The sequence below is a fragment of the Anas platyrhynchos genome, chromosome 2 (assembly GCF_047663525.1).
Source record: "Anas platyrhynchos isolate ZD024472 breed Pekin duck chromosome 2, IASCAAS_PekinDuck_T2T, whole genome shotgun sequence".
In the NCBI taxonomy this organism is placed as follows: Eukaryota; Metazoa; Chordata; class Aves; order Anseriformes; family Anatidae; genus Anas; species Anas platyrhynchos.
The window spans coordinates 132,761,342-132,775,029 of record NC_092588.1 but is presented as its reverse complement, the minus strand read 5'-3'; the positions used below and the strand labels follow the sequence as shown (position 1 = coordinate 132,775,029).

Genomic DNA, 13,688 nt, shown 5'->3' with positions numbered 1-13,688 from the left:
CAAGGGACAGTATCTGAGTGGAAGAGCCTGTCAAAGGATATTTGAGGCAGTACAAAATCTGGTGTTAAGTGAATGGATGTTATATATTTGTTATTCAGAATTCTGATTAAATCAGCTGCAATGTAAACATTTCTACTTCTTTAGTAACAGTCACCAATGTTGTTGATGAATTTTTTTGTGTTGCTATTAGTTTTTGTCCTTCCTATTTGGATCAATATCTGTGCTTTAAAAAATTCTAGCATGTTCTCACTACATATGTTTTTGTTTTAAGTCTTTCTGTTTGTTGAGAAACTTGCACTCCTTAGTCACTCAGTGTCTTTTCTGTTCTGCTTATTATGCTGTAGCTGACGGGTTGTGAGTTTGTAGTGATCCCTGGTAACGTCCATCTTTCTGGATGTTTCTGCTTTGTCCTGGAATTGTTCACCAAACTATGGAGTAATGTGTTCAGAAAGCATTCTCAGAACATAAATTTCAAAGAATTCTTTTTGCATTGGAGTTTGTCTGTTTTTATAGCATGAGAGTATGTCTACATCTGCACTCAGGATATAGTAAAAATACTTCCAGAAAAGAATAATTTAAACTGAAAATAAATTGTGAAAGCTCACGATTTTAAAAAGGGAATCATTTTACTCCTATTTTCTTTAGTGCTTTAGAAAACTGCAAGACACTTAAATACTGGTGATACTTTAAGAAACATGAGAAGGTAGTAAAAATCTGTTCTATTGAGAAATTTCAGGAAGGTGGTAAGCACCTAATCTGCAAGAACAAGTAATTATTTAGAGCATAGCTTCATTAAAATGCAGAGCAAGTAAATGTACGCATAGGTAGCATGTGTGTGGCACTGAAGCTTTGATTTTAGGGAAAAGAGTAGTGGATTGCTTGGCTGAGTGACTCATGTATTTTTATGGTAGTTTTAAATAGCTGCTTAACTTGTTTCTCTTGGGTTTTGTTTTGTTTTTTAATAACTGCATTATGGCTTCTTCCCTGGACCTACAGAGTCACATAATCAATACACAGAACCCGAACTTTTTATAAAAACAATTTTTTGCTCTCTTGGGAACACGCAGGAAAAGGATCAGTAAAAGCTGATTTTCAAAATGGTTGTCATTTTGTTTTCTAGTCGCCCACACAGCTTTGATGGAAGTATTCTTGGTGGCATAAAAATAACAGAAGAAGATGCAGAAAGTGCAGGGCTGCCAGAAAAGAGCAATGGGATACGTGGGCATATGCATGTGACTTCACACATTAAACATTGGCGCTGGTGCTGGGCTGTAGGCCATGTAATACCACAGAAGCCTAACGGTACAACCTATGTACAGCCTGAGACTAAAATTCAGTGCTTAATGGCATGTGGGGCTCAACTTTCCAGTCCCCAGGCAGCTGCTCCTACCCCTGTTCCGTGAGCAGCAAGAGCGAGCAGCTCCAGGCGTTGCTTGTGGTGATGTTCTCCAAGGCCATGCCAAGCCTCCTTACTTACCAGACAAGTGCCATTTCCATGTGCAGGTACTGTAGAGATTTCTACATCCTGGAGAGGAAGCAATAGAGAAAAGCTGTGGAGGATCCAGGCTTCCATGTGTGGAGGGGATGAAGACTAAAGAGAATGAATCTCTGTGGAGAGGTGGATCCCTGATGCTGTCTGACTGCTGGGGTGGGCTGCCAACCCCCCTGGGAAAGTGTCTGCCATGATCCTCTGGTGTTGCCCTGATCCCGTAGCCATGAAAACTACCTCTCATAGTTCTTAGTGGCATGGTTTTATTTCTTGCAGTCAGTATCATTGTTAAGGGTTCAGCTAGTACCAGTAGGAAATGCTGAAAACGTTTTGTTTTCATGGATTTCTGTGTTTTTAGCCCTTTTTCGTTGTTCATACCCCAAACTCACTCTGGATTTTAACTGTCCTCATTGGTCCTCTGACAGACAGTTGACTCATCTTTAGAAGTGCTGGTGAATGCCCACAATTTTCTAAGTCTTGTGGTGAATGAACCCAGGAGGGAGGTGCAGATCTGACTTCTAGACCCTTCTCAGTCAGGGTTTAGTTTTATAGCTCCGACATCCAAGGATTGTTACCAACCTTCTGGGCTTCCAGACAAGGCTGGAAAAGGCCTGGTCTTCTGCCTGTTTAGGTCAGTGTCAGAAATAATCAGTGGTGTACTGAGTCAGAGTTAGCAGTAAGTATTGATTATATGGCACAGTGACTAAGGAACACAAGTGAGAGAAGTAAATACTGGCTTTTGGTTTCTAAGGTTGTGTTTATATACTTGTGGTTTTCTTAACTCTGCACTGGGTGAAAAATAGAAATGGATGCTAAAGCAGAGATGGAGCTAGTCAGGTAAGGGTTTTTTGTAATTATCAGGCAGCTATTTTCTTCAATAATGTTCATTGTCTTCATCCTTTGTAAATGCAAGTTTACAAAGCCTTAAACTGAGTTGCTTGTATCTTTATTACTATAGACACTGTTACTGTGGTATATCAAGTTCTGATACTTATTCTTTATGTATGATGCCTGGACATTGACATGGCAGAAAGATTAAACCAATAATTTGTGCCAAAAAATTTCTTATGTGGGGAGTTCAGTACAATATGTATTTTTTTCTCTCCAGACACCTAGCTGTTGGGCTGAAGAAGGAGCAGAAAAGAGATCTCATCAGCGCTCGGCATCGTGGGGAAGTGCTGATCAACTAAAAGAGGTGAGAAGTTCTTGCACAGTGGAGCCTTTCAAGTCTTGATATGCCCAGGACATATTTTTTTAATCCCTATCTGGAGTCCAGGAAACTGCACCCTTTCCCTTCCCTCTGTTGCTTTTGAAACAGGTTTTATGTCCAACATAAGAGTTGTTTCAAGACTGGTTGTTTTTATGCCTGTTGGATTTCCTCCCCTCCTACTACACAGTGTTGTCAGCAGAGGAGTGGCCAGAGTGCTGAGGAACCAGTTTGTTGCTGTTATTGTTTGTTCAAAGTTACCTTAGATAGCTTTCTGTTCTTTAATACTGAAAGAGACAAAGTATTTGTCAGGATGTTACCATAATCTTGTTCAGAAATTTTGGTTGAGTTTACAGTTGGAGATAGAGAGGATGTCAGTTTCGCAAATGAAACAGGGTGAGTGTTGATACAGTAGTGGTATGTTTACTTGAAATGCTCTTTAGTCATACGTTTTTCTTGTAGACTACAATAGCAACTAGAAAGAATCCATCAGAAATGAAGCAATTTGCATAATGAGGAATTAGATACAGGAAAAGGGTTTCCATCTCTCAGCTGAATGTGCACTATTTCAGCCTTACGCACCAGTGAACTACGTTCTGTCCCAACTTCGTGCAACTCTGGCTTTGGTCAGTGCCACATACTTGGCCTGCAGTCAGCCTCATGTCCCCACAGGAAGCGTATAGCCTTTCTTCTAGAGCTACACCTTTCTCTTTAAGAAACAAATCTTGCAGCATATTGTGGTGGTTCCTCCCCCATAGGATGGGACTTTGCACTACTTCTCCATTTTTTTGTGTACGCTCTCCTGGCTTCCTGTCTAATAGAGCATTCAGAAATGAGGAGAAACATATAGGTTGTCAAGGAGGCATTGTTATTGGCAGTAGATAGTTTTTAGGTAGCTGTTGATAGTTATTCTTCCTATCAAAAGGAGTGGTGTAAGCTTGATTCCTCAAATACTGAAATCAACTTGGAATATGGAGTAATCATTCATTCTGGTAGTAGCAATATCCTCATTTTTAAAGATGAGGACCTGAGCTGACGAGAGGTGAGGATTGTCTATTTCCGTTTCATCGAGTACCCAATATGAAGCCCATTTTAACTGATTTATTTTACATGGGCTTTCCAAATGCCCGTGTGACTTCATTTGCAGCTGTAAGCAAATATTCAGAATCACTAGTTAAATGCCCAGGAATTAGTGCAGAATGAGTCTTGTATCTGAAAAGTTTTTGGCTTAAACATTAGCTACCAGCACAAAGGAATTGTACCAGAGGCAGGAATAACATCTGTATATCCAGGATAACACTCGCTTTTACTGAGAGACCATCCTTCATCATCTGGTGGTTCCTATCAAGTTTTGCAGCAAGCAGCTTTTCTTCACCACATGGCTGTGACTGTCAGTGATAGGGAAACCTTCAGTATGTGAGTGAGTCTTTGCCACTTGATAGCAGTGATCCATTGTGCTAGGTTGCCATCCTCTTTATGGGCTGAGCTCAAGAGAAAGATAAACATGTGGCTGGTGGGTTTCATGGTTCCTTACAGATAGAACACAGTAATAAAAAAAGGTAAAATAAATAAATAAATTGGGATGTGTAGAAGGGAATTACTTCTATTCAAACTTTGTAAGGGTTATTCACCCTAAGACCTGTCTTACCTCTTCCAGCTTGCAGCTCTTTCCCTTCCTCTGTTTTCCTTTCTCTCTCTCCAGCTTTTCTACGCTGTTTTGTTGCCTTTTCCAGTTCCGCAGGTTTATAATTCCAGTGTCATTCTGTTTATATTATCCAACCAGCTCTAGTTTACCTTCCCTTACTTGAGCTCTTTTCTCAGTTCTGTTTGGCTTCTATTTTTGTCCCTGAATTTTTCCTTTCCCTCACCTGTAAGGCCTGATTCCAGCCTCTCTGTCCAGCCATTCTGTGTGTGTGATGTTCGCTCTACTGGACATGCAAACCTGTCCTCTTCCTCCACCAAACTACTTAATGCCTGTGTGGTGGATGGTAAGAGTTTGATCAATACCAATCGTATTTGTGCATTCAGTTTCTTTGTGTCTCAGCAATCTGTGGTTTCTGGAAGGAAAAATTCTGAGATGGTTCTGTTTAAGTCTAAAGCTCAATAGAAGAAGCTGCTGATACTAGCAAATGTAGTTGCCAGTTCAAAACATCTTTCATAAACAAATGCAAACTGAAATTTTGCTAAAACTTGACCAGACATAAAGGCTTTTCCAGTGAAATAGGTGCATTCACAACATAAAGGACTCCCAATCAAATGTTTGTCTTCTGTGTGATTCTTCCAAGACATTGAACGTCTGAAAACTATGCTAATGTGTCTTAGCATAGATAAAATGATTTTTCTCCCCTTCACTTTAATCTCAGTCTTAAAACAACTTTAATACTTGTGCTGAAATTTCTGATGGGAACGTTAATAGGAGAGATGAATACAGCATTGGAAGAAGTCAAAAAATTGACCAAGCTGTAGGTATCTGTAAGTAAGAGCTTAAATAATAGAAATAAAAGTATCACCTTTACTGGACAACTGCATTTGTTACCAGTAACATTAGGTAACGGTACTTCTGCTCAATATTTAGGATTGTTTTCCCTAAGCGTTTGAGTTAATAAGCAGATAGCTATTTACAGTTTCCTTGGTTTGTCACAGGAGTTTAAATTCGTGTTTTCTTGTTCTAACAACTAATTTCTAGCATGTGATTTTTTTCATTGTTTTGATACTGTAAACTAACCAAATATTTCTATGTGTGGTTTTAATTGATTGTGATAAAAGAAGATTGGATGTCCTTCAAATTTTTTTTAAAAAAGGTTTTTTTCTTGGTTTGAGAACTATTTCAATCAAATGTATTTGTTACCACAACAGGAAACTCTTCTAAAAGCATTCAAATTCATAAACCCTAAAAATGTGCACGTTTCTTATCACTTCCTAACAAGAAGCCTCTTTTTTGATTCTGATTTTGATTCTGATCTATGGCTTTTTTTAACCAAGTCTGGAATATAACTTCTCATAAGCTAATGCCAGGCTTCTTTAAAGTTATTTTAATAGATACCACTCTTGAGTGAGAGGTGAAGATTGTGTCACATACAACTCTGATCAAAAAATAGAGGCTTGAACCACGGGTATTTTTTCTTCATTGAACCTGAATAGATAATTATTCAAATTCAACAGAATTTTAAAAGACCATTCTAGTTATAGCTTACCCTGGATTTTACCCTCAGCTGGAAAAAAAAAAACAAACAGGGTTTGGGGAAATAGTTTTCAGTATATTAAGACTATAGTATTTCAGACATCTGATTTCCACCTACCTTAAATACCTCTGTATGTTGTATGTGTTACACTGACATCAGGAAACTCCTGGTGGAAGGGTCCGCATTTTTTGTCTAACAGAATACTCGAAAAAGACTTTGGAATAAAAGAATTGGATCTGAAGGCTTGAACTTTTTATATGCTTTCATATATGTATTGAAAGATTGTATGCAAAGGTTTAAGTTGAATTTCTAATGCCTGTTTTACTCTTTGACCTGTTTGTTAACTTGTTTAACAAGCGGCTCACGGATGAGTTAAAGCTTTCTATCGTTAATGATGAGTTTGTGGCTTGTTCAGCAATGGGAAGTTACTGTATTGTGTACTTGATTTGTAGAAGTACAATCTACTAGCTGATAAATATTAATGAACAGTTAGGAGTGGTGAGATGTGACATGTTCTTTTATATTTGTAGTCTGTTTGTCTCTTCAAATGAAAAATTATCAGGATACTCAGATTATTGCAATGCTGTAAAGAGCCAACAGAATTTGCTTATTTATCAGGTTTGTGCCATTAGCTATATTAGATTACATGCATATTACAAGTGATGTAGACAAGCTTTGTATTTATTGCAAATATACTTCTCATTGTAAAAATACTCAGCAAGCAGAAAATACAGACTTTTCCTAACTTTACTGAATAATCCTTGCGTCAGTTCAGCATGTGTAGTCATCTTATAATTGGCTGCATGACAATAACCTGTGCACTGATCTTTTTCTTCTTTTTGATTCTGTTGTATAAATGACTTAATGTCAAGAAAAAGTCTTTTCAATACATCAAGAATATTGAAGGCAATGGCCACTGGAGAAAAAAGGCTGAAACATTTAATTCTTCTGAAAAGTGCACAGATATGTTTGTTCTCCATCCCCAGTACAATCACACTAGAGTACTTGCAAAGTGTGAATTTAAAAATGCCTTTTGAAACTTACCAGCTTATATGTTTGCATCTTGTGAAGTAGTGTAATTTTTAAGTAAGCGTATCTGAACATTGGAAGTAGGGTTCAAGTTGCTTTTATTCCCCGAGGAATAAAAGGAAGCTTGGGTCTTTAGAGCTCAGATTTTGAAAGTAAATGTTCACAAAAAGTACGCACACCTGTCAGTAATAATTTTTCTGTAATGGGAACAATGATAAAAAGCAGTTTATTTCTTTCTGGGACAGATCTTGTAAAGATCTTCTAACTATCATTACTGCAATTTGCAGGTATTACTTCCTATATGAAGTCTCTTTTTGTTGGTGTTCTGTGCAATCATTTTTTTATGCACATCAGTGAAACCACTATTTTGATTTCTCTTTGGGAAAAAACAATCAGCTGATTCCTCTAAATCTTGATTTAAGACCTATTATGTAAGAAAATACCTGTACTGCATGAAAGGAATTTTGTGCCTTCCCCCTCAAGTTGGTAGAAAGGGAGAGCATTTGAGTTGGTACACTAAAATCATGTTTGTGTTTTTTGGATACACATGTGCAAAGCTAAGGCTTTAATGTTTTCAACAACTGGATGCTTTAAAGGATACATGCTAGATGTTTAAGTGATTATTTACATGTGTGCTTTTATTAAGGTTGTGTATGTGTTGGTCACCTTCATGCTCCTTACTTGGGAATGTAAGGAAAATGGTGTTCCAAACCCTTTCAGTTCTTTGTGTCTGCCCTGTTAAGATGGAGTGTTTCATTGCTGTTCTTATTTTTCCCCCAGCATAGCACTTTATTCTCTTTCTGCCTAATATTTCTCACTGCAATCTCTCTATTGCTGTACAGCTTGAGGGCAAGATTCCATCTCCCAGCCTATGAGCAAGGCACCCTTTACTGCCTTGTAGAGGGATGTTTGTTAGATGTACAGGTAAACCCTAGAAAAAGTGTTACTTGTTACTTAATTTGCAGAAAAGTATAACAAAGCTATTGCCTGATCAGGCTGAGGTTTCTGAGAGAGGTATCTTCTGTGTATTGTTTGGCATGCTTGCTTACACAGGTGAAAACTTGCCACAATGGACTCACTCCTGTATTTCCTTGTGGCATGTTTTACCTGGTCTACATCCTTAATATATTCATTTGATAGAACTATAATTCCTGATCACATAGTGGTGCTGGGAAAATGTGTGTATTGGCATCAGGTTGCTTTGTGAAAACCACAATACAAGCCATAGCTATTTTTTTCTCTCTTGACTTCAGAATGAAGCTTTCAAAACCTGCTGGCCTTCAAACACTCAGTAACTCACAGCCTGGCTTGGATGACACCATATTGGTCATCTCTGTTCTCAGAACAGGAAGAGTTGAGTGTTTTTTTGTGTGCTTCTGGTACACTCTAGCACTGTCAGCAGCCCTGAATGAAGTTCAGTGTCAGGGTGTATTTACACCAGTGCAGTACTTGCATCTTCAAGTGCAGGTTCTACCCAGTACTGGTCATCTGGGAGGTGCTGTTTACTTCCCTGGAGGGAAGAGAGGCCTTGCAGATGGATTTAGATGGATCGGAGCACTGAGCAGCCATCAGTGGCATGGAATTTACAAGGGTAAATGCTGGGTGCTGCAGCTGGGATGGAGCAATCCCAGGCCCAGGCTGGGCGACAAGTGGCTGGGAGCGGCTCAGCAGAAGGGGCCTGGGGGTGCTGCTGGTGGCAGTGGGTGCAGTGAGAGCCAGCAGCGTGCCCTGGCAGCCAGGAGGGCAAACCTCATTTTGGGGTGCCCTGAGCACAGCACAGCCAGCCGGCCAGAAGAGGTGATCCTCCCTCCAGCTCCAATGAGTGTGGTGTTGGCCCCACTTCGACTGCTGCGTGTGGGTCTTGGCTCCACCACAGAAAAGGATGTTCAGGGCCCTGACAGACAGGGAGGCATCACAGCATCAAGATTTTGGACAGTCTAGAGGTGTGTTGGCCTGATATAGCCTATCTCACTGTCCAGATATTATAGTAAGAGGCTATGTTCTCTTAAAGATTTGCAAACTGCTTGCATCAAAAATCTGAGTCAGAACTCTGATGTGGATTTGTATAGATCTTTTTTATAACATGGTCCTGAGGAAAGCTCAGAAAGCTAGATTTCATTTAAATAAAAAATAGGGTAATTAACTTTTTAAATAGGAGGAAGCCCACAGGACCAGGCAAAGGCAGCAGAAATGAAAGATTTATATACGGTACTCTCCCTGCCTAGTGTCTTTGCTTTTTGGTTATTCCTGTAGCCATCCATTTCAGTCCACAGCTGTCTTCTAGTCTGGGCCTCATTTTTGGGCCTCATTTTTTTTGTTTTTTTTTTTAAAGGAGCTGTAGATCTTTTCCCTGTTCTTCCCCTTCTTCAGCATTCTAGATATAAATCATCATAGATTTATTTTCACATTCCCATATCAAACTGGTTACTTTCCTGCTGCTTCATCTTTCTGAGCTAACTTCCTAACTTCCATTGCTCTTACAGCCAGAATGGGGAAGTTCTGGACAAATATTTTTTGTAGAGGTGAAGTATCTCTTCAAACTCCTTTGAAGTTCCTTCTATCATGGTGCCCAAGTGGCACCTTTCATCAAGAGATTAGTCTTGTTCTCTAAATCCAGCTTGTCTGTGTTAGAAACTTGGCCATGCTAAGGCTCTATCTTTCTCCGTGTATTTGACACAGACCCTTTTGGAAATCTAAACTGTTTGTCTGTCATTGAAGATTAAGAGTAGTCAACCATTTCTGAGTAGCAGTTCTCTGAATGTGGATAATGAGGTGTGGCAAGACTTGATATGAAGCATTAGAGATGGATCTGTCTTTTGTGAGTGATATTAGAAACACCAAGAAAATTGCAAAGCCTGGAGCAAGGCTCCATTGAAAGCTTCACCAAGCACTGTCATCTCTGACACTGTGTGGTAGAACAACACTTCACTCTTCAAAGCTGCTTTGAAAGAGCAATAGTGATATATTTAACTACTTGGAGCTGACCACAGAGTGAATGTGCTTGTAGTCTGTCAATCAAAAGGAGGATACTTCCAGGTGATGAAGTTCTTTGAAACACTATTTCTGTGTGAATTCACATCTCCTTATTTGCACTTCAGGTTTTTAAAATTTTTTATCTATAGCTGAGTTAAAAATGAAATGCATACTTTGCCTTATATGCTAGTGTGCTGATGTGCTGATCGTGGAAGATAGTGAGATGCGAGCACAAAGGCGGGGGGAGGAAGGTAATTTTAAAGAAGTATTGCTACCTGTTGTATGAATTTGCATGCAGTATGAACTTCTCAGGCAATGCTTATTAGAGGGTAAATACTCTTTCATGTAGAAACTGTTCAGGAGGATTAAATAAATGGAGGAATTCATGAATGAAATTCTTTAGTTTCTGTTAAGGAACATGTCAAAGGAATAATGACTGTAGTTGCATTTGACCTTTAAAATATGTATCATTTGATTACCCATCTTTACAGCAGACAGTAGAAAAGACAATTCTGTCTGCCTGAAGGAATATGTGGTAATGTAGCCTGTGGGGAAATACTGTTAAACGTATTAAATAAGTTCTCCAAGATGGAGCAATACATACTGATTGATTTTGTTTGTAGTGGCTCTTTTATTTTTCAGTTGAATTACTGGAAAATTTTGGTTTGGCTTAAGGTCAAACAAATTAAACTATGGGCTTTGCAGTCCCCCAGTTTAAGCCAATTAGTCTAGAAATTGCTACAAATTGTCAGGAGGACTACTTTTGTTTGCATCAGTTATTACAGTGCTTGTTTGTAAATGAGGAAGTTTGGTAAGAAGCTAAGCCTGTTGACATGTTCAGGTCTGCAAATAGTGCAGATGCTTTGCAGAAAGTGTCTAGAGGCAGAAGCTTTAATGGTTACACTTAGAGGGAAGAAAATCCAATGTGCTTCTATAATTCTTTAAAGAGGAGTTAAGATCTCTGTGATTCACTTCATAAAGGAAGAAATGAGCAGATATTAATTTGATACCTCATTATCACTTCACCTGAACTTCTTTCCAGCAGATTGCCAAACTGAGGCAGCAGCTTCAGCGCAGTAAGCAGAGTAGTCGTCACAGTAAAGAGAAAGAACGTCAGTCACCTCTCCATGGCAACCACATAGCAATCAGTCAGACTCAGGTAAGCAGATAGTTGCTTATATTAACAGCCTCCTATCTTATCTGTGTTGGGTGAATAGTCTGCTCTTTCTTCCCATCTTTCTCCTGTTTGGTTTCTTACGTGCTTGAAATTGAAATGCTTAACACCCTGCTGCCATTGCATCTACACTGAATTTTATCTGATAGCCATAATATAATAAAAGAATGAGGGCTTGCAAGCAAATATATTAAGATGCTGTAAAAATTCTAACCATGGCCAGATAAGGCTGTCTTTCCACGAATATGTACTTGCTTCCAAGACTAATTTTTGTGGTGTACTTTCAAAAGTCTGTGTTCCTCTGGAGGGTATTTTCTTATTGGTTTTACAACACAGCTTCATCTGAGCTTGTTTTATAAATAAACAAAATGCACTAAAAGTAAGTGGACTGGATTGGAAGCCCAACAATTTATAAGTCTTCGAGCAGCAGGCAGAACTTCGAATGGGACCCCTTAGACAGTATTTGCATTGAAATTACAGAACCTAGTTTTCTTCTCAAAACTAATCGGTTAGTTACACAGAGGCTTGTAATTCACCCTATTATATATTCATCAGTAAAAGACAGTGTTGCATCATCAGATATTTGAGGGAAGACATCATTTTCTTGTCCTATTTCAGGAGTTTTTGTGATACTTAGCTTATTGGTCATTTCCTGGCCAGAAAGGCCAGATCAGAGTATCCCTATGAAGTTGAGTAAAACAATATTGTTGTCTGCTTTCTAAAAAGATAATTCACCTCAAATATAAACTTTAGCTGAAATCAAGGTGGTGCTTGCCACAGTTAACCACATCCCTGGAATTAGAGGACTGGTCATCATCTCATGCTACAGGATGCAAACCTTTTTCTTCATGGTTTTGTCTAGGACAAAGGCTGTCTATAACAACCTTTCAGTTGTTATGGTACTTTAGAATCATTGTCAATACAGGATTGTCTTCTTTGAGAGCCTTCACATACTTTGTGGTAGCAGTGGCTTACTTGAGGTGGAACAACATTAGTATGTTACAGCTTATGCTGAATTTCCATCATATTAAATGGAAAAATTGTCATCGTTGTTAGCCTGTTCCTGTTCTAGACACTGTGACTTGCAGGAAAAAACTTAATTCAGACAGGATCCAAGACTGAGGTTTTAGGATGAAAACTCCCAGGTTCAGATTGTGTTGATGACCATTCTCATGTTCTATATCAATGGGCAATGTGATGACAGGATTCTTTCCAGCAGTAAGTCTATGATATCAACCAACTTTTTTTTGTTTCCTGTTCCCTATCTCAGGTCTTATATACCTGAGCAAACATTATCAGGAAGCACATCTTTGTGAATCACGAATAGGACATCATAATCTCTTAACCTCTCTGATGGGTAAAGCTCAGGCTCCTAGCCTGACATCTTCTGTTTTCTGTTGTTATCTATTTTTCAAAATTATTTGTGAATTTATGCAAACTGTAATATAGCTGATCATTTTCGTGGTAGCCAGGCCAACATTTGTTTTCAGGTCATTTTTGTGTATTGTGAAGTTCTTTTTTTTAAAAAAAAAAAAAAAGAGTCACCTGTCCTCTGAGCATCTCTCTCTCTCTGTCTCTCTCTTATTAGAAAGGTGTTGACACTGTGAAGAATAGCTTTGGCAAATTACATGGGCAAATTACGTGAGCCTGAACTAGACTCTCAGCAGGGTGCAATGGAGGATGCTCCACACAGTGTTCTCTAGATATCGCAAACTGCCAGTGAAACTGAAACCAAATGGATTTTAAAACTCAGGCAAGGTTCAGTGAATAACTTTGTGAACCTTAAGCCATTTGTAAAAAGCAGTTAATCTTTTCTCATTTGGTAGTACAGACGTTTGAGTTCTGATTAAATTTCATCTACAGTGGATCTTTAACTTGGTCTCCATGTTACTAACAAGCAACTGTTTGATCTCCTTAAATGTTTGCTCTGTCATTGTATTTTCTGCCAGCCTTTCTAAATAAGTAGTGTTTCAGAAAGAAGCTCTGATGGCTGATCTTTTGTGTTGGTCAGTCCTTTCATGTTCATTCAGTTTAGATAAAATCTCATGTTTAAAACCTGATCTTGTGATGAAGATGTATAAGGAATTAATGTTCTTCGTGAAACTTTTATGCCTCTATAACAAAGGATTCACTGCATTTTGTATAGGAAGGTATTCTGCTTTCCATCCCAAGGTATGATGTTGCAGGTATCAGTGCCACTATTTGTACTAAAAACAGTCTTTGTCACAGGCTGAAATCCACTTAAGACGTGTACTTTGCAGTAACATTCTTTAGCACTTGGAACTCGCTCACACGTTTCTGATTTCTCAATAAAGTGTTCTCTGATGAGACTAGTGAAGTTTTCAGTTCTGGTACCACTGTGAGAAGCTATCCTGCAGGCACTTTTTTTTTATAATGTTCATTTTGCATGAACTCAACCAAAAAAAGGGGGGGGAGGGAGAGTCCCCCCACTCTAAGGCAATTAACTCAGTAATCTCTTGGAAATGTCCACAGGTATGTTTTACATTTTGTCTTATCACATGTTGCTGTGGATGAGAGGAAAATATACATTAGGAAGTGACCACTATTGATGGCTGTCAGTGTAGGTGCTAAGCTAAAGCTTTTGGGGTTGACTGTGCAAGACATGCTTTCTTG

The 13,688-nt window shown here is 38.8% G+C and overlaps 1 protein-coding gene across 2 annotated transcripts in view; it reads left to right on the top strand.

The window, feature by feature from the left end:
• Positions 1–13,688, top strand: part of GLCCI1 (glucocorticoid induced 1) — a 56,472-nt gene that overhangs the window by 25,197 nt on the left and 17,587 nt on the right. The window contains exons 3-4 of one of the 2 annotated variants that reach the window (XM_038173703.2): positions 2,598–2,684; positions 10,923–11,039. In XM_038173703.2, coding sequence (XP_038029631.1) covers positions 2,598–2,684; positions 10,923–11,039 — 204 coding nt within the window. The remainder of the gene's footprint in view (positions 1–2,597; positions 2,685–10,922; positions 11,040–13,688) is intronic. The other variant, XM_038173704.2, reaches the window with a different exon arrangement.